The 26,113-nt window shown below is 42.3% G+C and overlaps 1 protein-coding gene across 1 annotated transcript in view; it reads right to left on the minus strand.

The window, feature by feature from the left end:
• SLC22A4 (solute carrier family 22 member 4) overlaps positions 1-26,113 on the minus strand; it is a 61,195-nt gene that overhangs the window by 727 nt on the left and 34,355 nt on the right. The window contains exons 4-9 of the mRNA XM_049786740.1: positions 22,612-22,783; positions 17,411-17,537; positions 11,809-11,909; positions 9,458-9,672; positions 6,748-6,930; positions 3,624-3,759 (exon numbers count right to left, since the gene is read on the minus strand). Coding sequence (XP_049642697.1) covers positions 3,624-3,759; positions 6,748-6,930; positions 9,458-9,672; positions 11,809-11,909; positions 17,411-17,537; positions 22,612-22,783 — 934 coding nt within the window. The remainder of the gene's footprint in view (positions 1-3,623; positions 3,760-6,747; positions 6,931-9,457; positions 9,673-11,808; positions 11,910-17,410; positions 17,538-22,611; positions 22,784-26,113) is intronic.

Consider the following 26,113-nt stretch of genomic DNA (forward strand, 5'->3'; position numbering starts at 1 on the left):
GAGTGATTGCACAGTGAGTAGGACATTTGCCTTGCATGCGTCCAATCTGGGACTGACCCAGGTTTGATCCCTGTCATCCCATATAGTCCCCTGAGCCTGCCAAGAGAATTTCTGAGCCAGGAGTAAGTGGCCCAAAAACAAACAAGCAAACGAACAGCTGAAGTTGATAGTGTAGTAATTATATCGCATCAGAATAAAACAATTGATCAAAAACACTACCATTTGCTGTACATGCTTTGTTAGGAATCAGAATCCATTCACAATATAAACTTAACTTTATTATGTCCAGGCACTGAAAACATTCTACTTATATAACCTCATAATAGTTATAGGAATTGTTTTCATATAACAGATGAGAATACTGAAGTTTAGTGAGAATTCAGTAGTTTGACCAAAATTATGCAGCAGACTTGGGTACTAAAGTTAGGCATATTTGCTCTAGTCTTCTCCTACCACATTGGTTATTTATTTTATTTCTTTTTTTTTTTTTTGGGGGGGGGGTCACACCTGGCCCTGCTCAGGGGTTACTCCTGGCTCTATGCTCAGAAATCGCTCCTGGCAGGCTCAGGGGACCATATGGGATGCCGGGATTTGAACCATTGTCCTTCTGCATGCAAGGCAAATGCATTACCTCCATGCTATTTCTCCGGTCTCCCATTGGTTATTTTTAAAATGTTTGGGAATCTCATCATAGAAAGACAGATGTTTTTCTCTATGATTCTTCTGTTTTTTGGGTCACCCTCAACAATGCACAGGGGAAATACTCTTAGCTCAGTATTCAGGGGTGATACCTGGAGTGCTGCAGATTGAACTAGGGCTTTCTACATGCCACACAATGGCCCATTGTACTATCTTTCTGGCCCACTTTCTTATTCCTGACACAGAAGTCCTACATCTCTAAATCCCTAGTAATTTTTATTTTGTTTTGGGGCCAGACCAGACAGTGCTCTGGGGTTACTCATGGCTCTGCTCTCAGGAAATACTCCTGGCATTGTTTGGGGGAACCATCAAGGGTGCCAGGGATAGAAAACAGGTTGAGTGCATGCAAGGCAATAGCCTTATCCATTGTGCTATCACTCTGGCCACTAATTTTTTGAGTGATTGGATAATGAGAGTGTCTTGACTTTTATCCTAATGATGTGGTCTTGTCTGACTCCTCCATTGCTGGGGCAATGAGGCAGGTCACTAAAAGAGAAAGCTATGGTTAGAAACTTTCAGTCTCTCTTCCAATTCTAGGGAGAAAAGAAGACTGGAGATTAAATTAAAGACTGGAGAGATAGCAAAGCAGTAGGGCATTTGCCTTGCATGCAGCCAACCCATGACTGAAGGTGGTTCGAATCCTGGCATCCCATATGGTCCCCAGAGCCTGTCAGGAGCCTGAGCACAGAGCCAGGAGTAACCCCCCGAGCAACACCTGGTGTGACTCAAAAACAAACAAACAAAAAAATTGATTGTGCCTTTGTAATGAAAAGGTCTTAAACATCTAACATTGAGAGTCCAAAGTTCGCAAATTCATTCATGTGTGGCTACTCTGCCAACTACAGGAAGAGAAATTTCTTGCATCTGAACCTTTCTAAATGAGAATAAATCCACAATGACAAGTCATGTGTTCCTGAGTTTTAGGAATATACTGACTTGGAGAAGGAGGTGCGGTATAGAAATACTTGACTTTATAGCCAGGCTGGAAAGAAATGTGGATAATCTGGGGACCTCATATTTGCTCTGGCATCTAAAAAGAGGTCAGTTTTGTGGGAACCCAGCGGCCTGTGGAGTCTGACAAACTGCTACAATTCAGTGTTGAGATTAATTTATGGGACCCCATTTGCTATAAAAAGTGGTTGGTGAAGTTAGAGAGATGGCTCAAAGGGATGAGGGTAAACCTTGTGTGCATAAGGCTCCAAGTTCCAACCTGGCCCTGGAGATGTCCCCTACTTCCAGCACTGAATTACATGTTGAGTATGTGGTAATAGCCTGAGCACTTAGCTGGGAGCATTTGAAGGAAATACTTCACATAATCACGTGGACCCCAAATAGTAATAAAATAGAATCATTTTCTTTTATGTTTTTTCTTTTTTAAGTGTGGATACCATGTTTTCCCATATGAATTGGTCACTGAAGTGTCCTTTTCTGTAAACTGCTGTTTGTGGTATTTGCTGGTTTTCCTATTACATTGTTTGTGTTTTCTAAGAGCTTTTCACATGTTAGCTATATTAATCCTGTGTTGATATTGTCCATCAAAAAAAAAAATTTCCCCTGCTTTTCTGACCTTTGTCCTTATTTATGGTTTCTTCTTTTGCTGTGCCAACAAGATCTAAAGTTATATAATCAGATATTTCAATCCAGTCCCTTGTGTTTTTCATTTGCAGAAAAAACATGTTCTAAGGCTATAAACATATAATTTTTTTCTTCTGGCACTTTTTTTTGAAGTTTTCACCATCATTTATTAACAGGAAAATGAAAATTAAAAAAACAATAAACTAGTTCCTCATACCATGGACAATGACATAGCAATAAGGTCAGGAAAATAACATAATCATGAGGATGCAACTAAAATGAACCCCCATTCACTGTTGGTGAAAATGACATCTGGTTCAGCATGGAAAATAATATGGAGTCTTCTTAAAGAAATAACAACAGAACTACCATATGACCTAGTGTTCCATCCCTTGGCATCTATCCCAAAAATATAAGAAAATTAATTCAAAAAGATAATGCTAAGTACAATAGCCAAGAAATGGAAATAATCCAAACAGATGACAAAATAGTGAAATTAAAATGGTGGTATATATACACAATGGGATAATATGAAATTGTAATAAAAGGAAAAATCTTTATGCTGTCTGAAGATAGAGTGTCATTTGAACAAAAATAAATCTTCTGGCACTTTTATGATTTTGAAGTTTGGCTGAACTTTTTAATTTTTCTAAAATTTATCCTACTTTTCTGGGGGAAAGGGCAGCCTCCCTAGCAATGCTGGGGGCTTCTAGGGATATACACATAAATAATCTGGAGAGCATGTAGGGTCAGGGATTGAACCTGAAGTCCTATGTATACAGCTATATGCTCCAACCTTTGAGACATCTCCTAGGCCCTCATCCTGATATTTTGGAGTAGGATTTAGTGATTTGTTTTGCTTTTGCTTTTTGTTTAATTTTTGCTTTGTGGGTCACACTCTGCAATATTTAGTGCTTACTCCTGCTTCAGTATTCACAGTATAGTGCTTAGGGAACCAGAATGAATTCCAGAGATCAAACCTGGGTCAGCTTTACATAAGACACTTGCTGTACTATCTCTCTGGCCCCAGAATTTAAGCTTTTTTTTTTTTTTAAACTAAAGTGACTAGTTAAGTTTCCTAATACCTTTATTGAACATATGAACTCTCCCCCTATTGATTTTAAATTACTACTTTTTATATATTAAATTCTCATATTTGGGGAGGGTTAATTCCAAATGGTTGTAATCCATTTATTTCTATTCTATCCCACTATCACATCATTCTAATGACCATTACACTTTGCTTTATTAATGGATAGAACACCGTCAACATTATTTCAGAATCTTATTTATTTTTCTTAAATGTTTATTTTTTTAAATGTGGAAGTATGCTACATTTCATCACTTACCCTTTCACTTTCTGCATCTGTTCCAAGGTCTCAGGTAGAGCCATTCCATAACTTTCAGGGAAAAAAAGAGTGATGATTCCAATCAGGACAGTCAGACTACCCATGAGAATGTAGGGCAGGATTCTGTTGTAATCCCCTGTGAGGTGTGGGATATAAGAAACTATGAGACAAAGGAATCTTTCAGGTGTTTTTGAAAATCATTTTGTCATGGTGGCAAGCAGAATTTGAGAGCAGTTTTAAATCTGAACAGTTTAAAATAGGAAGCAATGCAACATCTTAGATTCTTTTTGGAAGATTCCATTGCCACAGTATTTCCATAATCTATCAATCTGAGTTTGTCCTATCATAAGGTTTTTCAACTGTTCTTCTCTAACCTGCCACTTCCTCATGTGTGACCAATGCTCCTCTGATAGCAATTGTTGCCTACCAAAGTTCTCTTCAGGTGGAGATAACTGGAGAAGGGGGATGGAAATGGGAGGTTAAACATGGTGTGGCTCCTGGTCATTATGAATAGAGTGATGTTTGTTTTTGTCCAAACCAGCAGGCTGTAGTGGAATTCTAGGTCCACAGAGTCACAAAACAAGCAGCAAACAAATCTAAGTACTAGGCTTAATTCTATTTAAATCAATAAATGCCAGGCACTGGGCTTTGGCTTCTTTTGATGAGTTTATATGTTTTATTGTTACATATAATGAGAAGAACCATTCAAACCCTTCTTTATCTGGCATTAGTCAGAGGAGAGACTAATCATTTTCATTTCACTTCTCTCCTGTGTGCAGAGATCACAGGGGAACACACACGTATGAGAGCAATCTGTTAAAGAAAAAAACCAAAAATATCAGCATTCACCTTGAAGCTTCTTTGAGGACTATGTTTCACAAAGGGGAACACTGATGTGAAGTGGAAAACTCTTGCAGACACCTTCATTTCTTTTGTACTAACACTTAACAATTGCACCCTAAGAGCATGGAAACTGGAGAACAGAGGAGAATTGACACCACTCTATACAAGAGGGTAAATTCTCAGGGAAAATACTGGGCACTCTGAAGACTATATTTAAGATAAGAAAATGTTTCTTTTTTTTTTTTTTTTTTTTTGGTTTTTGGGCCACACCCGGCGGTGCTCAGGGGTTACTCCTGGCTGTCTGCTCAGAAATAGCTCCTGGCAGGCACGAGGGGACCATATGGGACACCGGGATTTGAACCAACCACCTTTGGTCCTGGATCAGCTGCTTGCAAGGCAAACACCGCTGTGCTATCTCTCCGGGCCCTATGTTTCTTTTTTTAAGGGAAAAATGTGCCTTCGTTGAGAATTTTAATGTCTCAGAATACACAGAAGGGGATGTAAGTCTCTGTCTGTGTCTTTGAAGCAATTAATGATTAAAAAGAATGAAGACTGAGTCAACATCTCTGACCAATAGAGCCCTTAGGGAGGATTTGGTTTGGCAGATTCTATATTTACTAAACATCCTTCTCAAACTCTTTGGGGTAGTATCACATATCAAGAAATATGATTTCAGGGATTGGAATAATAGTATATTGGGAAGGGCATTTGCCTTGCAAGTGGCCAACCAGAGTTTGATTCCAAGTACCCCGTAAGGTTGTTCAAGCCTGCCAGGACTGATCCCTGAGCACAGAGCCAGGAGTAAGCCCTGAGCACAAGGTGTGGCCCACAAAACAGAACAAAACAAAACAAAAAATCATTTCATGAAACTTAAAGTTTAGTACATTGCACAGAACATTTTCAAAGTAAAAATGTGAATAGTAAAGGAGAAAAATTAAAGCATATACAGACTAAGTTCTTTCTATTACAAAGGGTTTTCACAGATTAATAATAAAATGTTGAATAACTCCTTGAAGGAAGTGAAAGATACAGTCTTGTCCCTAATAAAGTGGAATGTTAATAGATGTGAAAAATTCTCAATCACACTCATATTGAAGAAATGGAATGAAAGTAATAATTATGTCTGATTTTCACATAATAGGGTTAGCGTTAAGTTTGGTTTTTGGGTCATAACCAGTGGTGCTCAGGGGTTAATCTTGGCTCTGCACTTAGAAATTGCTTCTGGCAGGCTTGGGGGACCATATGGGATGCCGGGATTCGAACCAACATCTGTCCTGGATCTAATGTGTGCAAGGCAAACACCCTATCTCTGTGCTATCTCTCCGTCCCCCACATAATAGATTATTGATGCTTAAAAATATTGATTCTGGGGGAAGCAACAGAGTCTTAAAACCTAACGTTTGGGAATTTGGTGGGGGGGCAAGGGGAGTTCATCTTACATGTAAATACAAAAAAACAATAAGGGCTGGAGAGATAGCATGGAGGTAGAGAGTTTGCCTTGCATGCAGAAGGACGGTGGTTCATATGGTCCCGGCATCCCATATGGTCCTCTAAGCCTGCCAAGAGCAATTTCTGAGTGTAGAGCCAGGAGTAATCCCTGAGTGCTGCCAGTGTGACACAAATCCCCCCTAAAACAAAAACAATATATTTATTTCTCCTTTGTTGGTTATTGAACACAGGAAAGGAAACAGGCACTTTCAAAAAGTAATAGATATAAGGTATTGTGATATTTAGAAGTCAGTTTGCAATTAACTGTAACATTGCTCCAGTATTTTTACTTCCGTTATTCTAAGTTCAAATATGTGTAAACAAGTAAGAAAGAGAGGAAGCGTGTAGGGGAATTTGAATTATAATGATCTTTGTAGTAATAAAAAAAAACCTGAAAATGGCTTGACTGATCATCCATTGAGCCTGGTAAAACTAATTATGTACATATATACCTTCAGAAACCCTATTCTAACTAGACCATGAAAGAGTGTTATATAACATAGTCAAAGATATTCCTATATAAAATGAGGTTTTTTCAAAGTTGTGAAAAAATATGTATACTATAATTCTGTGTTTACTACATGTATACATATATGTATTTGGTGCAAAATATTGTATAAAGAATTACTCACCAAATGATTAATTAGTTATTTCTAGGGCTATGATATGGGAAGATAATAGAGAAAAGGGACTCACATTTTTCTAGCCCCTTCTATACTGTCTAAATTTTTCACAATTAAAGCCTATTTCTCTTCTCTCTGGAAAAACAACAAAGTTTTGTGATGCATCTTACCAAGGTAAACAAAGTAGGGGGCAATGATGCTGCCTACTCTGGAGGCCATGGAGGTGACCCCCACTGCCATGTTCCTGACCAGGGTTGGATAGAGCTCTGCAGTGAAGACATACAGCATGGAGAAAGCGGAGGTAATTCCAAATTTCCCTAACATCACCAGACCAATGGATAAGTTCTTGTACCCTGGGGATAAAAAAAAAATCAGTGTTTATAGAGATTTTTAAAAGAACTTCTCTGAAGGGAAGGATTTGGTCTTGGGCCACACACATTGGTACTCATGATTATGCCTGCCACTGTGCTCAAGGATCATTCCTGGCAAAGCTCAAAGGCTCATATGGGGTGCTGGGGATTGAACCCACATCCCTTGAGGGCAATGTAAGTACCATACCTGCTATACTACTGCTCTAGCCCCTCTCTCTATTATTCTAAATTTTTTATGCATTCAATGACCTTAGTCCACTTATATTTATATTTTATTTATTATATTATATAATAATTTATTATAATTATTTCATAAGTTGGCAGCATATTTGTATAATTTAAGTTTTTGTTTTTGTTTTTGTTTTTTTGGGCCACACCCGGCGGTGCTCAGGGGTTACTCTTGGCTGTCTGCTCAGAAATAGCTCCTGGCAGGCACGGGGGACCATATGGGACACCGGGATTCGAACCAACCACCTTAGGTCCTGGATCGGCTGCTTGCAAGGCAAACGCCGCTGTGCTATCTCTCCGGGCCATAGTTTAAGTTTTTAAAAATAAATTATTTATTTTGGTTTGGGGGTCACACCTTGTGGCATTCAGGGGTTACTCCTGGCTCTGCACTCAGAAATCACACCTAGCAGGCTCAGGGAATCACATGTAATGCTGGGAATCAAACCTGTGTCTGTCCTGGGTCAGCTATGTGCAAGGCAAATGCCCTACTGCTGTGCTATCACTCCAGCCCCAAACATTTTTTTTTTGTTTGTTTTGTTTTTTGGGCCACATCTGGCAATGCTCAGGGGTTACTCCTGGCTCTGCATTCAGAAATCACTCCTGGCAGGCTCAGGGGACCACATGGGATGCCAGGAATCAAACCTGGGTCTGTCCCAGATTGGCTGCATGCAAGGCAAATGCCCTATCACTGTGCTATTACTTTGGCCCCTGGTTTAATTTTTTTGTTTGTTTTTGGGTCACACCTGGTGATGCTCAGGGGTTACTCTTGGCTATGCACTCAGAAATCACTCCTGGCTTGGGGGACCATATGGGACACCAGGAATTGTACTGCGGTCTGTCCTAGGCTAGTGTGGGCAAGGCAGTCACCTTACTGCTTGCGCCACTGCTTCGGCCCCTAGTTTAAATTTTAAAGAGAAAGATCAATCCTTTCTATCCAATTTATTATTAAAAATGTTATTTTTATATAGTATACTATTTTTCAACCATCTTGGACTTAACATTGTAATAATGTAAGAAAGTCAGACATAGGGATAAAGGAGAACACATGTATCTCTGTGCTCTTTAATTAATTAAAGTGTATATTTAATATATACTGTAAATATACACTATAGCTGGCTTGTTACAACCAATTCTAACACTTGAATAGCTTCCAGAGGTTAAAATAGATAGAAGGTGGGCCCGGAGAGATAGCACAGCGGTGTTTGCCTTGCAAGCAGCCGATCCAGGACCAAAGGAGGTTGGTTCGAATCCCCGTGTCCCGTATGGTCCCCTGTGCCTGCCAGGAGCTATTTCTGAGCAGACAGCCAGGAGTAACACCTGAGCAGCGCCGGGTGTGGCCCCAAAACAAAACAAAACAAAACAAAAAAATAGATAGAAGGTATTATGAAATTGGATATTGTGACTTTAAGAAAGAGGCTGAGGGTAGCTGGGGAAGGCTCAGAGGCAAAGCACCTGCCTTGCAAATAAGAGACAATATATTCCCATGCACCCTGCATCCCTGTCCTACTGGCATGAGGGATGCCTGCCACAAATGCCACTACAACACGTGATCTCAGACTGCCTCAGCAAGTATGTGCAACACTGTCATTGCAGCAACAAAAATGACAAAATGGTAAGAAAGGGGAGTAAAACATTTTGTAATAAATTAAAAAGGATGCTGGAATGATAATACAGTAGGTAAGGCACTTGCCCTGTAGACAGCTGACCTAAATTCAATCCCTGATATCCCATATAGTCCCTTAAGCCCCACCATAAGTTATGCCAGAGCACAGAGCCAAGAGTAAGCCCTGAGCACTGCTGGGTGGAGCCCTCAAACCAAAGAAAAATAAAATATCTGTGGTGACTATTTTGTTGTTGTTCTTGTTATTGGGACACACCCTGCGGTGCCCAGAGGTTACTCCTGGCTCTGAGCTCAGAAATTGCTCCTGTCAGGCACTGGGAACCATATGGGGTGCCGGGATTTGAACCACTGTCTGTCCTGAATTGGCTGCATGTAAGGCAAACACCCTGACTATTTCTATAAATAGCAGAATGCAGGGGAGAGTTAGTATTCCAAACCAGTCAGTGATTTCTGATTTTCAATGGCTCTTGCCATTTAGGGGGAATTATTATGAACCAGGAAAAGGTATGGTTAGCTGCCACTTATCTAACAGACTGATAACTGTGACAGGCAAATGTTTTGTGATGTAAAAGTTTCATAAACAGGGAGCTGTAACTACTCATTGGCCTTGACAAATAAATAATTTCTGGTCAACTATTAATGTCAATTAAAACTTCTTACCTTCAGGCACCAGTTGAAGAAACAGAAGCACTCCGCCTCCCAAGAATAGCACTCCCGCTATGATATACCGCCTTGGCAGGGTTCGCAGTAACAGCCAGGCTGTAAAGTATGCTGGAACTTCAATCAAGCCCGAGAGGAAACAGTTCAGATAGGGATCTCCATGTAAATTAGGAGAATTAAGAGACAGAGCAAAATAACCCACAGAGGTGAGCATCCTGAAAGAAAAAACAAAAAGTAAAAATTCACAAAAGTTCTAAAATTCTATGATAGATAAAAATTGGCTGCATCTTGCTGTCCTAGCCAGTTGATATAAACAGGTTAACATTTTAAATAGTATTTTTCTGGGGCTGGAGTGGTGGTGCAAGCAGTAGGGCTTTTGCCTTGCATGTGCTAACCTAGGACGAACCATGGTTCGATCCCCTGGTGTCCCATATGTTCCCCCAAGCCAGGAGCTACTTCTGAGCACATAGCCAGGAGTAACCCCTGAGCATTACCAGGTGTGGCCCCCAAACCAAAATAAATAAATAAATAAATAAAATAGTGTTTTTCTTTCTATTATGTTTGGCTGCACTCAGCTGCTCAGACCTTATTCCTGGCTGTGTGCTCATGGATCATTCTTAGAGTTCTGGGGGATCATATGGGGAGCTGGGATCTTATATGAGAGATATAAAATATATGAGATTTACATCAGATAAATCTCATGCAAGGCAAGACCTTACACACTGCACTATCTATCCAGCCCAAAATTAAATAAAAATTTAAAACTCAATGCCTCAGTCAGACCTAGTCACATTTTCATTATTCTGTAGCTGTGTATTGGCAATACAGAGCTAAAGCTTTGTGTGGCTTCATAAAGTTTCATTGGATGGCACTAATCTAGGTATACCAGTTATTCATCAACACTTATTTTAAGCTACTTAGTTTCTATTTTTTTCATAAACTATTTGAACTATTCGAAGTTAGAATGTCAGTGACCTTATTGAAAATAAATTTAAACTTCATTTTTAGCAAAAAGGAAGAAGTCATAGTAGAGGTCATACTGCTTCATGTCCAGCATATTAATTTCCTCTAAATTACAACTGATGAGGTCAAAGTCACTTTAGGAAGGGGATGAACATTCTACAATGCATCAAAGCATTGCAAAAAGCAGTATCAGTACTGCTGTCACAACAGTGAACTGTCATGCAGATGCTTCTCAAATAAGGGCACTCTTCAATCTCCCTGTGTAGCTATTTACCTCCGATTAACCTGGCTAAAAGCAAAGGATATGAGGCCAGAGCAATAGCACAGTGGGTAGGGCTTTTGCCTTGCATGTGGCTGATCCCACCAGCCCTTATGCTTCAACCCACACCGGTTCAATTCCGGCATTCCATATGGTACTCCTGAGCTGCCAGGAGTGATTTCTGAGTGCAAGCCAGAAGTAACCTCTGAGCGCTGCCAGGTGTAGATCAAAGACCAAAACCAAAACCAAAACCAAAAAAATAAAACAAAACAAAAAATAAAGCCCAGGATATATAAAAAGTGTTCCCAGGAACCCTTTGACTCTTCTTATACAGACTTTATAAAGTTGAAAAATTGAAGGGCTAATCTGAAGCCAGACAACAGTTTACTTGGAAACCACTAAGCTTCCTAGTTGGTTATTAAGTCAGCTCAGATAAAATGACTGACTTCTTTATCATAGGCTCAACGGTGCCAGTGCCATGAATAAGTTTTAATGCGAGGATATCTGCTGACCCTTGAGAATGGAGGAGGCCTGCAGGAAGAAAAGTCCTGTGCTTTGGACAGACAGACCCAACTCAGAGGCGGAAAGTAAGCTACTATATTATTCTAGTGGCAAGATAGCAGGGCCCTAGAAATAGATAAGCTATATGCTGAACCAGCCATATCTGTGTAATGAGAAAGCTCTCTATTTTTCTCTTTTGGTTCTTGGCAGCAGACCTTTTAATCTAGTTTACCACTCCAACTCATTACTTCCGTGTTTTTAAACCTCTTGTGAGTTACCTACCAGCCAGTATAAATAGCCAGGCATAGGAAACCAGTACAGTTTCAGGGAACACTGTCTGATTTAGCATATAAGATACAGGTATCTTACATCTCTGTCCCAATAATCAGGGGTACGGGTGCCTTGCCCTGGGACTGTACACTTAACTACTGTGGTCGGCATTCTCTGGGATACAAATGCTACCCATAACTGGATGAAATGACTGACATTTAGTGGCAGTATGTTCAAATGATTCACAATCCTATCATTTCTATTTACTCTCACAAAAACCCAGGTTTCCCCCTCGTTCACCAGGTACCTTGGTAAGACTGTAACAGGGACTACCCACCCCATCTTCCATGACACTTACCACAGTAGCACTGACATTACAGTTATTGTGGCAATATTCCGATTCCTGAACAGCTCCGCAATGTAAACTTTCTGCTGCTTCAGTGGTGTTAGTTCTTGTAGCTAAAATAATGCAAATAATCATGAGATGAAGGGGCAGTGCATATGATTTCAGCCATGACAATGTGTGGAATACTTGTGCTAGTAGCAGTATCTTTTTTCCTTGAATAGATTTAGAAGTCTTAAGTTTGGTGGAGAAATAAGACACTGGCATGTGGAATATTTACTCTAATACTCTGAAATATGTGTAGCCCAATTGGCCTGTTAAATAAATAATACTGGTTCCCCTGTCTCTTTCTAGAAAACCTAGCCTTTCATCACCCAGTGGTTGGTACTCCAGGTGGCCAGAGTCTCATGGACTGCTTTCTTTGGTGCTGTTGTGTGGGTAAGGTCAAATCGCTCCAAACTACCTTTGAGTATAATTTTTTATACATTTTTATTGTTAGATCAACATCAGAACAATCTTGGGTTAGTGTGGATCAAAACAATCATACTCTGGAAACCTTGGTCAAAACACGTTTTACCCTTTCTAAGCCTCAATTTATTTCTCTGTAATAAGGGTATGCTAACTGGATACTAAGGAGATATTATAAATATAACCCACTATATTTGGACCATTAGAAAGGGCCAACAGGTTTTGTTTTGGGGCCATAACCAATGGTGCTCAGGGCTGACTCCTAGCAGGCTCAAGAAACTATATTGGATGCTGGAGATCAAACCCATATTGGCCACAAGCAAGGCTATATTATCTCCTAGGCTCAAGGGCTTTTTATTTATTTTTACAGGTTTTTAACTGAAGTATTATTATTATTAATTTTTATTATAATAATAAAATTGAGGAACAAATGCAAGCTGTCAGCAATGAGTGGCAATTTATTACCACTGTCAGTGGACTTCCATTAGGTAGTCTATCACAGTTCATTTGCCACTTGCCACATGTGGGGCTGAAGAGATAGTACAGTGGGCAAGGCACCTGCCCTAGACACAGTACTTGGGTTGGATTCCTAGCATTGCAATTGGTTCCCTGAGTACACCCAGGAGTGAATCCATGAGTACAGAGCCAGAAGTAAGCCCTGAGTATCGTTAGGTGTAGCACAAAAAGAAAAAGAAAAAAAAAAAAAAAAGAAACAAATAAAACTTCCTCAACTTGCCACATTAGAAACTCTGATAAAACACTAGAATTGAAACTAAAATGTTACAAGGCTTAATGAGAAGCTGTACTTCAGGGGCAGGACAGGGTTACCACACATGTGACCATGACACACTGAGCACTTCCCAGAACCCTGATTCTCCCCTGGGCTTGCTGGCTCTCCCATAGGAATAGGAAACATGGGGGCCGGAGCACAGCAGTAGGGCGTTTGCCATGCTGACCCAGGATGGACCTGGATTCGATCCCCGGTGTCCCATATGGTCCCCCGAGCCAGGAGCAATTTTTGAATGCATAGCCAGGAGTAACCCCTGTGTCACGGGGTGTGGCTCAAAAACCAAAAAAAAAAAAAAAAAACACAGTAAACACATGTAAAAAAAATTTGTACCTGTAGGTAGTTTATAGCTATCTGACCTTATGCAATTTTTGAATGCATAGCCAGAAGTAACCCCTGTGTCACGGGGTGTGGCTCAAAAACCAAAAAAAAAAAAAAAAGAACAGTAAACACATGTAAAAAAAATTTGTACCTGTAGGTAGTTTATAGCTATCTGACCTTACCCACAAAACAGCCCCTAAGGAAGCAGTCCATGAGGCTCAGGTCACCTGCAGTACCAACTATAAGGTGGTGAAAAGCTAGGTTTTTTAGAAAGCCACAGGGGAATTGGTATTATTTATTTAACAGGTCACACATTTCAACTGTATTCTTGGATTCTGTATTCTTAGAAGGCTGTTACAAGCAGTCAGGTTTGGCAAACTCAGAACAAAACAGTTGTTTCCAGTCGCTGCCTCTGGCTTGTGTACAGTCATCAAAATGTCTTTGGAGCCAGCACACCCAGGATGTTGAGAGTGATTCAGAAGGGAGGTTAGAGAATCCAAGGTCATTTGGACAAGGGTCAGTACCAGCAATGCTCTGACACTGGTGCTTGGGGGCCACCACAACTACACTTAGTGGTGCTCTGGGTTTTGCACATGCTCTGCATCACTGGAGTTGTAAAAAGGTCATACTCACTTTTTATACTGCGGTGGGAGCCACACTCAGCAGTGCTCAGGAGCAACTGGATGAGAGAGGTTTTTACTCAGAGGCCAGAGATATTGAACATTAAGCCTAGGGTCTCACATAATCTCAGGCCCTAAGATGACTGGTTATTTTTAAAATGCCTTTTTTTGGGGGGTGTGGGTTTCCTCCCAAGCAGTGTTTAGGGACCCAGGGATCCCTCCTAGTGAAACATGCCTCAGTGGAGCCAACATTTGACTCTGAGGGTCAAGGAGGTGGTGCTACTCAGGTGCTATAGTGCCAGGAACTTTTCAGACCAAACCAAGTGGGGACAGAGGTGGAAGCAGGGTTGGCAGCATATCAGACAAATGCTCTGATCCCTCCCTGTAATAGCTCCCTGGCTTCTTGAGATACTGTTTTTTAATTTTTTTTTGTTTTGTTTTGTTTTTTTGTTTTTTGTTTCACACCCGGCAGCACTCAAGGGTTACTCCTGGCTCTCTGCTCAGAAATCGCAACTGGCAGGCTTGGGAAACTATATGGGATGCCAGGATTTGAACCTTCGTCCTTCTGCATGTAAGGCATGCTATCTCTCTCCAGCCCCGAGATAATGTTTTTTTTTTTTTTTTGTTTTTGTTTTTTTGTTTTTATACACGTTAATGCCACTACCCCGATGGAGAGAGAAAATTGTTACCGATAAGAGTATTCACTTCAGGGGCCAGATCTTTAGCACAGCGGTAGGATGTTTACTTTGCATATGGCCGACCCGGGACAGACCTGGGTTTAATTCTCAGTATCCCATATGGTCTCCCGAGACTGCCAGGAGCGATTTCTGAGTACAGAGCCAGCAATAACCCCTGAGTGCTGCCAGATGTGGCCCAAAAGCAAAAACAGTAACAACAAAAGAATATTCACTTCAGTACCAGAGAGACCCAGTGACTTCTAACTGTATGATTCTGGGAAATGAATGAACTTCTCCTTACTTGATCTTCCTTCTCCTGAAAAATTAGTCTATTAGCTAAGGCCAGCACAAGCAGCAAATGAGCTGGATTCTGCCTGGCATATACCCGGCTCTGCGTAAACTTTCTGAGCCGTCTGACTTTGTTGGCTCTGCAGGGCCACCCAAAGGGCACCTTCCTCAGGAGAAGAGCTAGGCAGATGTGCAGATCCTGAGGAAGCACCGCTCCCTTCCCCTTAAACTCAATGAGTCTGAAATTCCAGGGGGAAAGGGAGTGGGAGAAAACAGGGACCAGCCTGCCAAATATGTATGTGCCTGATGCTGGACTTTATTCCTTGTCTGCATCATTGCAACTCTTCCATGTTTCCTGACTGCTTCACCCATGGACATCTGATATGTAAGTTCCGCTAAAATAGGACTAAGACTAGGAATCCAACTCATATTAATACGTACTTAGCACATCCCTGGGGCAGGAATGTCAGCTGCTCCCAGAGTTATTTTTGCATTTATTTTATCTGAGGCTGGGAGTGGAATTCCTATTTTTGGTCATACTCAGCAGTGCTCAGGGGTTACTCCCAACTCTGTGCTCAAAAACCATTCCTGGCAGGATTGAGGCACTATATGGGATGCTGGGGATCAAACCCAGGTTGGCCATGTATAAGGCAAATGCCCTTACCTGCTGTATTATCCCTCTGATCCCTGGGAGTGGAATTCTCTTTTTTTTTTGGGGGGGTGGGGTCCACATCTGGCAGTGTTCATGGTTATTCCTGGCTCCGTGCTCAGAAATCATTTCTGGCAGGCTTGGGAACCATATAGGATGCCAGGAATCAAACCTGAGTTGGCTACGTGCAAGGCAAAACACCTTACCACTGTGCTATTGCTCCGGCTCCCAAGGAAATAGAATTCTTTTTCTTTTTCTTTTTTTTTTTTTTTTTTTGGTTTTTGGTTTTTGGTTTTTGGGCCACACCTAATGATGATCAGGGGTTACTCCTGGCTCTGCACTCAGAAATTGCCCCTGACTTTGGGGGATCATATGGGACACCGGGGATTGAACCAAAGTTCGTCCTGGGTCAGCTGCGTAAAAGGCAAATGCCCTGCCTCTGTGCTATCTCTCCGGCCCTGGGAGTGGAATTCTTAAGCAGAAGATAAGGAGCTAAGTGTCCAGGCAGTCCTTAAGACCTTGGGTTCTGCCACTGTAAATAGCCTGCAGCTTTGAGAGGGTCTTTCATGCCTGAGAAGGATGCTTTGGGGGACAGAATACATACCACCATGCATAGGGGTTCTCTTTCTATGGTTACAATGGGAGCACAGCTAAGCAGGGAACATGCAGACCACATTGCCCTGGCCACCCATGTCTGCTCACAGTACCCTGAGCAGTGTATGTCTCTGTCTGAGTTGTGCTGACTCTGCTCCATCCTCTCTGAAGCCTGGAGATAATCGCCTTATTGGCTGGCACATAGCATCCACTTGGAGATTTAGCCTCCTTACTCCTCTGTCTTTTGTAACACATGCACCATGTCTAACTAGACTTGTTTTCTCAAGGATCCAGCATGGTTCCTCAGTCCTACAGCTTTCTCAGCAGGACTGGTTTGAGTCAAGGTACTGTGGGAGCTTATAAACAGAACAGCTCTCCAACTCCTTTTGGAGAAACTATATCTAATGATGCTCAGAGATTATTCCTAGTTTTGAACTCAGGGATCATTCCTGACTGATGATTATTCACCAGTGCTCATGGAACTATATGTGATGCTAGGGATCAAGCCCAAGTTGGCTGCATGCAATGCAAGTGTCCTACCTGCTATACTATCACTGGCCTCTAGGTGAGTTTTTTTTGTTTGTTTGTTTGGTTTTTGGGCCACACCTGGTGGTGCTCAGGGGTTGCTCTGTGCTCAGAAATCGCTCCTGCCAGGCTCGGGAGACCATGTTAGATGCGGGGGATCAAACCTGGGTCCATTCTGGGTTGGTCAAGTGCAAGGCAAATGCCTTACCCACTGTGCTATTGCTCCAGCCCATGGGGGTGAGTTTTATCTCAAAACTTAAACATCATTACACAGTGCCTAGAACTTAGGGGACACTCAAAACAAATTGAAGTAAATTAAATTTCACAAAATCCGACTGAAAAAGAGGCTAGAAGAAAGCACAGCTAATAGGCTAAGCTAAGTGCTTGGCATGTGTCTGACCCAAGTTTCATTCCTGAAAACACATGATTCCCTAATCATTGTTGGGCACATCTCTAGAGGCCTCATCTCTTCCAAGGTGACCTGGGTATCCCAGCTCTTCAGGACCCAAGCTATATCTTTAAGATATAGGGCTTAGCCCTGGTTGGCTGAGAACCAGTGGTGAGGTCCCCTGGGCCTCAGGAGCACTGCTTGGGAGGCCATACCCCCAAAAGTAATTGACTAAAATTAAATTCCACCCAACGAAGAATACACAGCCACTCTCAAGGGAAAACATCTGCGAATTCTTACCTCATTGGGATGGAAAATCACCTCTGGATAAGTTAGTTTGTTCATTTTTGCAGCTTTTTTAATGATAACTTCAGCCTCTGTAAATCGTCTCTGGGATATCAGCCACCGGGGAGATTCAGGAATAAACCTAGAATTCATTTTGAAGGATTTATAATTTTTCACAATCACTGGGTTTGATACTCCCAACCATCCACTGTCCCCAAATAATTTTGACTTTGTCACATTCTAGTTTGTCTTTTTAAGAAAGAAACTGGGAAGGGAGGTCTTCTAATATTTCCATTGCATTGCAATAGGAATAAAGTATTTCTAGAAATACAAACATCTTCAAGTCTTAAAGTTCTGATCCAATGACAAAAACAATGGTGGGCTTCTTGGTTCAGTAGCTAGGACCAGACTCTGTGGGGAAGCACAGGACACAGGGATGCTAGGGCCAGGGTTCAAGAGACACTCTTAGCCCTGCCAGGTAGCTCACTCCTGGCAGATACATCCTCTGGCCTGAAGGCATTGTGTATCTCAGTGTATGTGAGATTACTTGGCAGCATCCTGGGGCCCCACATGGTGAAGCCACGGGTTTGTGGGGAATGGATTGCCAGGGCAACTGTGGCCTGGATTCAACAGTGTCAGGGAGAAGTGAGTGGTCAGCCTCCTCTCTGGGAACTCTTTCGATAGCTTTCAACTTCCCCAAATCAGCAAACACACAAACTAGTGTTGAGGAAGCAGCCAAAGCTATCTTTTTTTTTTTTAGGTTCAGAAACTTAATTTTGCTGTTGTTGTCTTGTTGTTTTCTGAGCATCTAGCAGTGCTCAGGGCTTACTCTTGGCTCTGTGCTCAGGGATCTTTTTGGGTTCAGGGACCATATGTGGTGCCAAGGATTAAAATGATTGGCTATATGCAAGGCAAGTGAATTAACCTACCTTATCTCTAGCCCCTAGAAATTTAATTTTTAAAAGTAAACAATCTAGCTGCACATATAACTGATACTCAAAATAGTTGGATTCTTTCCTCATTTGTCTATTTTTATTTCCAATATTTTTTTATCAATTATTTGTTTTTTCTTTCCAAATATTTATCTCTCAGAATCTCTTAACCTTTTTCTGCCACCTCTTATTGTCTTAACTATTTATCGGGATTTAGTTATCTAAGTAAATAAATTACATTGGCCAGAGAGATAGTATAGAGTATAGTACAGCATAGAGGGTTTGCCTTACACATAGCTGACCAGGGTTTGATCTCCAGTGTCCCATATGGTCCCCAAAGCCTACCAGGAAAACTTAGCAGAGCCAGGAGTAACCCCTAAATACTGCTTGATGTGCTTTCCACTCCATCCCCCCCCAAAAAAAATGGAATTACATGGAACAGAGAGGCCTAAAATTAATAAGACTCCAAAATCTCAAACACAAAATCTCAAATCAAACACAGCTGGTCAGATTCCTTCTCCAAGCTTCTAGAATATAGGGTTGAAAAATGAAGCAAGTTTTCACTTTTCATGATAACGCTTAGTCCCTGAAGCACCTGTGGTGATGTTAGGTCACAGACTTCCCAACACTTAGATCTGTGTTCTCCAAGGAAACTTCCTGAATTGTTTTCTCTAGATGCAATCCAACGAACAGCCACATACAAGGGAGAGTAATGTGATGAAGAAATTCATCTTTAATTTTTAACTTTCAATTGTAATGAAAATGGCTGAACGGGAGGTTTTGTAACCCTGCATGGGTTCTTACCACAAAGCCCCTCTTTCAAGGTTCTTCTGCTGCAGTATTTTCCCCAAAGTAGATAGTGCTTAGAAACACTTCGTCCTCCTAGCTGGAGGCTCTTGAGAGCCACTGCTACTCCCAGAATTTCTAGTATTTAGCCTTCCCTGTGCTGCCATCTGTGGATTGCCCACCCCCTGCTCCTACCTGGGATCAATTATTGTCAAGTCTTTAAAGAAAACAAGGGGTTTAAAAGTATGCAACATGCCTCTGTGTAGTCTCCTCCCATTTCTAGTTCATTACACTCAGGACTGCTGAATTACCACCTTGAATTTGCCATGATTTGGAGGTGCAAAGTCCCATGTTGGCGGACGATCTCAAAGGTTAGTGGAGTCCTAAATGAACTTGAGCCTCTTGATAGAGTGGGTTCAAAGGAAATAGGAGGGGTTTTGCTGGATCGTCACACACACTGAGCAGGGAGCCCCAAGAGCTCTTCACATCATTCCAGTCCATTAGGACTGTTGTAAACTTCAAAGTCCTGCCCTCAAGGTGTGTGTGTGTGTGTGTGTGTGTGTGTGTGTGTGTGTGTATTTGCCTGCCACACCTGGTAGTTCTCAGGATGACTCCTGGCTCTGTGCTCAGTGGGACTTGGGTAACCATATGAGGTGCTAGGTTTCAGCTGTATACAAGGCAATTAATTGCCTTTCTCACTGTACTGTTGCTCCAGCCTCTCCAAAGAGATGTTTGTGTAGGAAAATTACAAGCATGTTAAGCTTTCCAGATGAGAACTTGACTAGTTAGTGCTAGCCCTCTCAGTCTGGGGCTGTCCTGTCTCTAGTATAGTGTCCATAGTAGGAGCACTCAAGGACTGGCTTGTGAGAAACTGAAGAAAATCTTTGCTATCCCTGGGGCAAGAATGAAGAACTCCTCAGGGGAAGGGAACTTTCTCAGCTGGAAACTCTGGTGCTGATCTATTGGACTTACACCCTGCAGCGATGTTTGGTTCAGAGGCAAAGGTCCAAGTCCTACAAGTTAAGTCCCACCTCTGGTCATAAGAACTTTCTATGTATTTTTATTTTTCTCCTCTCCTACTGCTCTCCCCCAAGCCTCAACACACACACACACACACACACACACACACACACACACACACACACACACACACACACAGCAATAAGTTTGTTTAAAACATATTTTAAAAGTATTGGTCTGTTAGACCAAGGACAATCAGAGCCAGGGAACACAGATGAGCAAAATCATTCCACAGAAACAAAAAATAACTTTTGGATATTATTTGCTGAGAGAACCATCAATCACTCAAAGATGTTGATCATTCCAATTCAGTGAGTAAGGGAGTTGTGGGGAGAGGGACTCAGGTTGATGATGATGATGGTGACGCTAATGATAATTATTTCATTCCAGAATATTCTTGTAATCTAAATTGCTCTTCTTATAATAGAGCTATGGAAAACATGGCCTGCCTTACTTGATATTTGCTTTCTTGTCTGGGTTCCAAAGGAAATCTCCAACAATATCTGACCTTTAACAATATTCCCTCAAATTCCAAAGAAGTCAGAAAAAAATGTTCTTTCCTTCAATTTACATCTCATGCCAACAACTTACAATGATAAACCCCCTCAGTCTTAGAGGTCATGTGCAGCCCGTCAGTCAGTTTTGGGGGCTTCCTCGTACTTCTATTGAGAAAAAGACCCTTCATGGAAACTTTCTAGGCAGAGAGACCGGAGATGGTCAGCCTGAAGATTAAACTTTGAGTTCCAAAAACTGACATCCCAAATAATTACTTTCTACCCTCAGAAGAAGCCTCATTTAAAAAAATAAAATAAAATTCTAGCTTAAGCAGAGGGGGTGTCCTAGGGCAAGGGTGGTGAACATGCGGCTCTTGAGCTGCATGTGGCTCCCGGCCAAAATGAATGCGGCTCTTTGCCTCTTATCATTATTTTGTATACTGTGGCTCTTTGCCAAGTTTGGATTTTGTTCTGCTGCTTCTGAGGAGGGACCTCTGAGGAGAGATCTCTGAGAGCAGAGTCCCGACCCCAGGCTGCGTCATCCCTTCTCCCATCCCTCGGAAACAACTGCACGGGCCAGCGAGCGGGGGGACCTGTGTGTCACATATTGGGTCCCATCTTGCTGTTAGTTCTTAGTGTGGAGGACGCAGCACACCCTCATATCACTGCAGGATTTTTACCCTCACTCCAAATGGCAAAATGCAATATGTGTTTAATAGATTATTGTTAAAATTAGATGCTTTTGTGTGAGTGTTTGTCTGTTTTTGGAAGGTCACTGCGTGGTGTGGCTCTCTGACTCTCACAGTTTAAAATTTTGGCTCTTTGTGTCGAACTTGTTCACCACCCCTGTCCTAGGGGATTAGGAAAAAGGTCTCTTCTGTGAGGCTGAGTTCTGCACTGTCAATAAACAGATGTGGTTCATCAGGTAAGTAGAGTGTCCATGGTAGAAATGAAGCCATTCAACAAAATCAATCAGTGTTGGGAGATTCCATTTTGTTATCAAGAAACCAAACAGGAAAAATTAGGAAGGAAAATGGATGAAGGAATAAGCAGTTCCACAATTGGAAGAAATCCTCTTTCTTATTGCTTAAACATGAGACCAAAGAAAAGAGAAATTCCAAATGAGAGGGTATGGCTGGAATCTGAATCATATTTCATTCTTCTTCCTTCCTTCCTTCCTTTTATTTTTTTTAATAGGGGATATACTTGCAATGCTTAGGGGTCACCAAAACTATACTTGGTAGAGCCAGGTGTGTGGGGGGGCATGTGGGGGCAGAAACTAAACTTAGTCCTAGCACTTATCAGGCATATACTCTACTACTGAAGGCAAATCCCCTTCTCCCACTATTCCTGGTCTGTTTGCTTGTCTATAATATCCCAGATAATCATATTGGTTAAAATTGGGCTCAGTCTCACCAAACTTTGTTATTTCCACTCATAACTGAGTTGGAGGTTAGAGGAGAGTTGAAGAATATTACACTAACAAAGTTATTAACCAAGTAATTCTCTCTTCCACTCAAACCAGACCTACAGCCATTAGCTGTGAATCATGAAACTATATAGTTTGAGGAAATTACATTGATTGAAAGAGAAAGGGGTGGAGAAGAGTAGGGAGAGGGAGACAGAGACAGAGACAGAGGAGAGAGAGAGAAGAGAGAGAGAGAGAGAGAGAGAGAGAAGAGAGAGAGAGAGAGAGAGAGAGAGAGAGTTAAAGGGCCAGAGGGATAATTTAAAACAATACCCACAATCTCCACAAACAACGGGCATGAATGAGTACTGGATTTCTTAAAAAACAGTACTTTGTGGGCCAGGGGAGAATGAGACCCAAGTCACAGCACCCCCATCATAACAGCCAATATTCTCTGGGCTTTGAGGTCCGGCTGCGGCCAATACCAGCGATATCACACATGCGCACATGAGGTCCACAGCAGGAGCGGCTCCAGGCCCCTTGGCAGGGAGCTGTCTGGGACCAGGCCACACTCACCACCACAGTGGGACGCACAGCAACCCCGGCACCGTCAGCGCCAGCAGCAGCATCCGCCAGTCTCTGATGAAGTAAGCAAACAGGGGCAGCAGCATGTAGCCAACTGCAAAAAATGTGCACACTCCTAACGTGGAGAATATAATACGAACTGACTTGCCAAGAATTTCTGTTCCTGTGCAAAACAAGGGAGGCGTGTTAGCATTTTTCACTCACGTTAACATTTTGCTCTTTACATTATTACCTGGTAGTTGGAGTTCAAATCCAATCATTTTGAAAAAGAGAAAGGTGTTTGCCTCTTGGCCCCAGCAGGAGGGGTCAGGGTGGAGATAGGTGAGAGATGATCAGAAATATAGCACCTTCTCCAAGAATGAGTTTTCATGAAATGCTAAGGAGCCACAGATCCTTATTTTGCAAGGTTATCGGGGGTGGAGGGGGGTGGAAATCAAGGGGAAGCAATGGCCTCTGCACTCAGGAATTACTCCTGGCAGTGTTCAGGACCATATGGGATGCCAGATATGAAACCTAGATTGGCTACATGCAAGGCAAGCATCTGACCCACTGTACTATTGTTCTAGCCCCTAAAAGGCCATCTCTTGTCTCAGAAATGTCATGCCCAGCCCCATGTATTCATCCCTAAGGAGAAGCCTCATTTCTGTTTTGGTGTTTTGTTTGTTTGTTTGGTTGGTTGGTTAGTTTTGGGCCACACCCAGTGGCCCTCAGGGGTTACTCCTGGCTCTGTGCTCAGAAATCACTCTTGGCAGGTTTGGGGGACCATATGGGATGCTGGGAACTGAACCCCGGTCTGTCCCAGGCCGGTCATGTGCAAGGCAAACACCTGTCGCTGTGCTATCTCTCCAGCCCCAGCCTCATTTCTGAAAGGAAAGCCCCAGGGTAAACATCCAGGACACAAAGGGCTGGGGCACTTCTGTGGGGCTGTGTGGGGTGCCTTAAGCCTTTCCCATAGTTCTTCACTGTGATAAACAGGTGTGGTTCATTAAGAAACTTAAGAGTCCACAGATACTGAAACTTGTTAGGGTACCCTTAGCTACCCCAGAGCCCTGAGAAAGAATAAACAGAATCTAACTGGCTCTGAAGGTGTTTAGATCAGGCTCCCAATATGTAGGGCTGAGTTCCCACACAGTCACACTGCATCCAAAAATGGCCCCAGGTTGACACAGACCTTGGAGCCCAAGAAAGCAAAGACAGTGCCACCCCAAGGTCCTAGCAGGAGGCAGCCCTGAAGCTGGCCACATACTCAGGGGCTACCCCAGTGTCCCCAGCACACCCGAGACTGCACCATGTTGTCCTGCTTTTAGAAGGACAATGGCAGGAGGAAGGTAACTTTAGCTCCTGTTCTGATCAGCCCCAGTTTTTCCAGAGATATTGTCATCTCTCCTCCGAGATCCCCTACTTCCACCCCAAGTGGAGGTTCAGTGAGAACCACCTCACTGACTGTAATTCAGGCCTGGGAATCTGAGAACTGGTTTTTTCTTTGGTCATAGGGACTCCAGCAAGGGTGCAGAGGCAACAAGTGGCCATACAGTCACTTTTGATCTGAAATCTGATCTCCATGACAGAGTACTGCCAGAAAACACAAAATTAGAGCTGGAGAGATAGTATAGTATAGTGGGTAGGGCACTTGCCTTGCATGTAGCTGACTAGAATTTGAGCCCCAGCACCTGTAATGGTTCCCCAAGCCTTGCCAAGAGTGATCCTTCAGTGTAGAGACAGGAATAAGCCCTGAACACTGCCAATTATGGTCAAAAACCAAAACCAACCAAACAAACAAAACCCCCACAAAACCAGCCATGCCAAGGCTCTTCAGGCATGACTCTCAAGAGACATTTCCCAATCACGTTGGGTGCTGTGAGCATAGGATCAGGAGTTAAGGGTTAATTCCAGACAAGGTAGAAAACTCTGTCTGGCTTCCATTCTATCCTAAATGCTCTTGCCCACCTCATCTCTTCACATAGCACTGATGAGAGATGTGCTTCCATGGTATCCTTAAAGAGGTTTCTAAAAACCAGGCTGACAGAAAGAGCCAGCACTGGTGTCTCCAGTACCCTGGGATATATATACCAGACTAAACCTTCTGCCATTTTCTTTTCTTTTCTTTTTTCTTTTTTTTTTGTTTTTGGGCCACACCCATTTGCGCTCAGAAATTGCCCCTGGCTTGGGGGGACCATATGGGACACCGGGGGATCGAACCGTGGTCCGTCCTATGCTAGCACTTGCAAGGCAGACACCTTACCTCTAGCACCACCTTCCCGGCCCCACCTTCTGCCATTTTCAGCCTCTGATTTAATTGCAAAGGATAGGGCCTGACTTTCTTTGCATTTTTTTTTAAGATTACCGTATTTTTCATTTCATAAGATGCATTCCTTCCCCCCAAAAGATGGGGGGAAAATGTCTTTGCATCTTATGGAGTGAATGCCACCAGGAGCTGAAGCCTGAGTGTAGGGAAGGAGAACATATACTAACCACTTGATGCAGTGTTACACCCCCTTTATTGCATAGACATACCACATAGTACGAGCAATCAGGTTAACTCACTTTCACCGTCACATGTTTCACCGCCTTTGTTTAAGACTATTTGATCACTGCTGAGACTTTTTAAAAATACTAATGAAAAAGCATTTAAAAATGTTTTTTTTTCTGATATTAAAGAAAAGTTAGGTAAATGTGTTTAACCAGCTGTGGATCTGCATATTGTAAATATACTTCGGCCTCACAGGCTGGTTGTTGCCGTCTTGCATTACACCATTTGGTTTAGAATATTTTTCTATGGGACCGGAGAGATAGCACAATGGTAGGGCTTTTGCCTTGCATGCAGCCAATCTAGGACAGATGGTGGTTCGAATCCCAACATCCCTTAGGGTCTCCTGAGCCTGCCAGGAGTGATTTCTGAGCACAGAGCCAGGAGTAACTCCTGGTGTGACCCCAAACCAAAAACCAGAAAAGAAAAAGAAAAGAAAGGATATTTTTTTTACTTGTTTTCCTCCTCTAAAAACTATGTGCATCTTATAAGAGCGAAAAATACAGCATATAAGTATTATTTTTAGATCTTTTCTTACCTCATCAATATCTTTCCTAGCCCTCCCAGAGAAGACTCACTAGGCCATAGTTTCTAAATACTTTGTCTGGAATTAACATGAGATGGGGATGAATTGGGGGTGCTTTATTTTTAAGAAGAGAGCCAGAAGGGAAACAGCAGATGATCTGATTCTGGAAAAGAGAAAGTAAACAGGACCAAGTGAGAATCTTGTCGGACGGGAAGGCTATGGGCACTCCCGGAAGTTTCAATGACTCTGATGAGTTAGAAATTACACTGAGCACTCTGCTACTATCTGTCTCTGAATATGGATCTCAAACCAGAATATTGTTTCTCACTTAGCAGAATACCTATAAGGACTGGCAGATTCAGTCTCAATCGCATTCCACAGAGCCAGGTAGATGGCACCAGGTTAAAGCCTTCCTGTAATTTCTCATTGAATGCCTAAGC

This window comes from Suncus etruscus, chromosome 14 (assembly GCF_024139225.1).
Source record: "Suncus etruscus isolate mSunEtr1 chromosome 14, mSunEtr1.pri.cur, whole genome shotgun sequence".
NCBI classification, from domain to species: Eukaryota; Metazoa; Chordata; class Mammalia; order Eulipotyphla; family Soricidae; genus Suncus; species Suncus etruscus.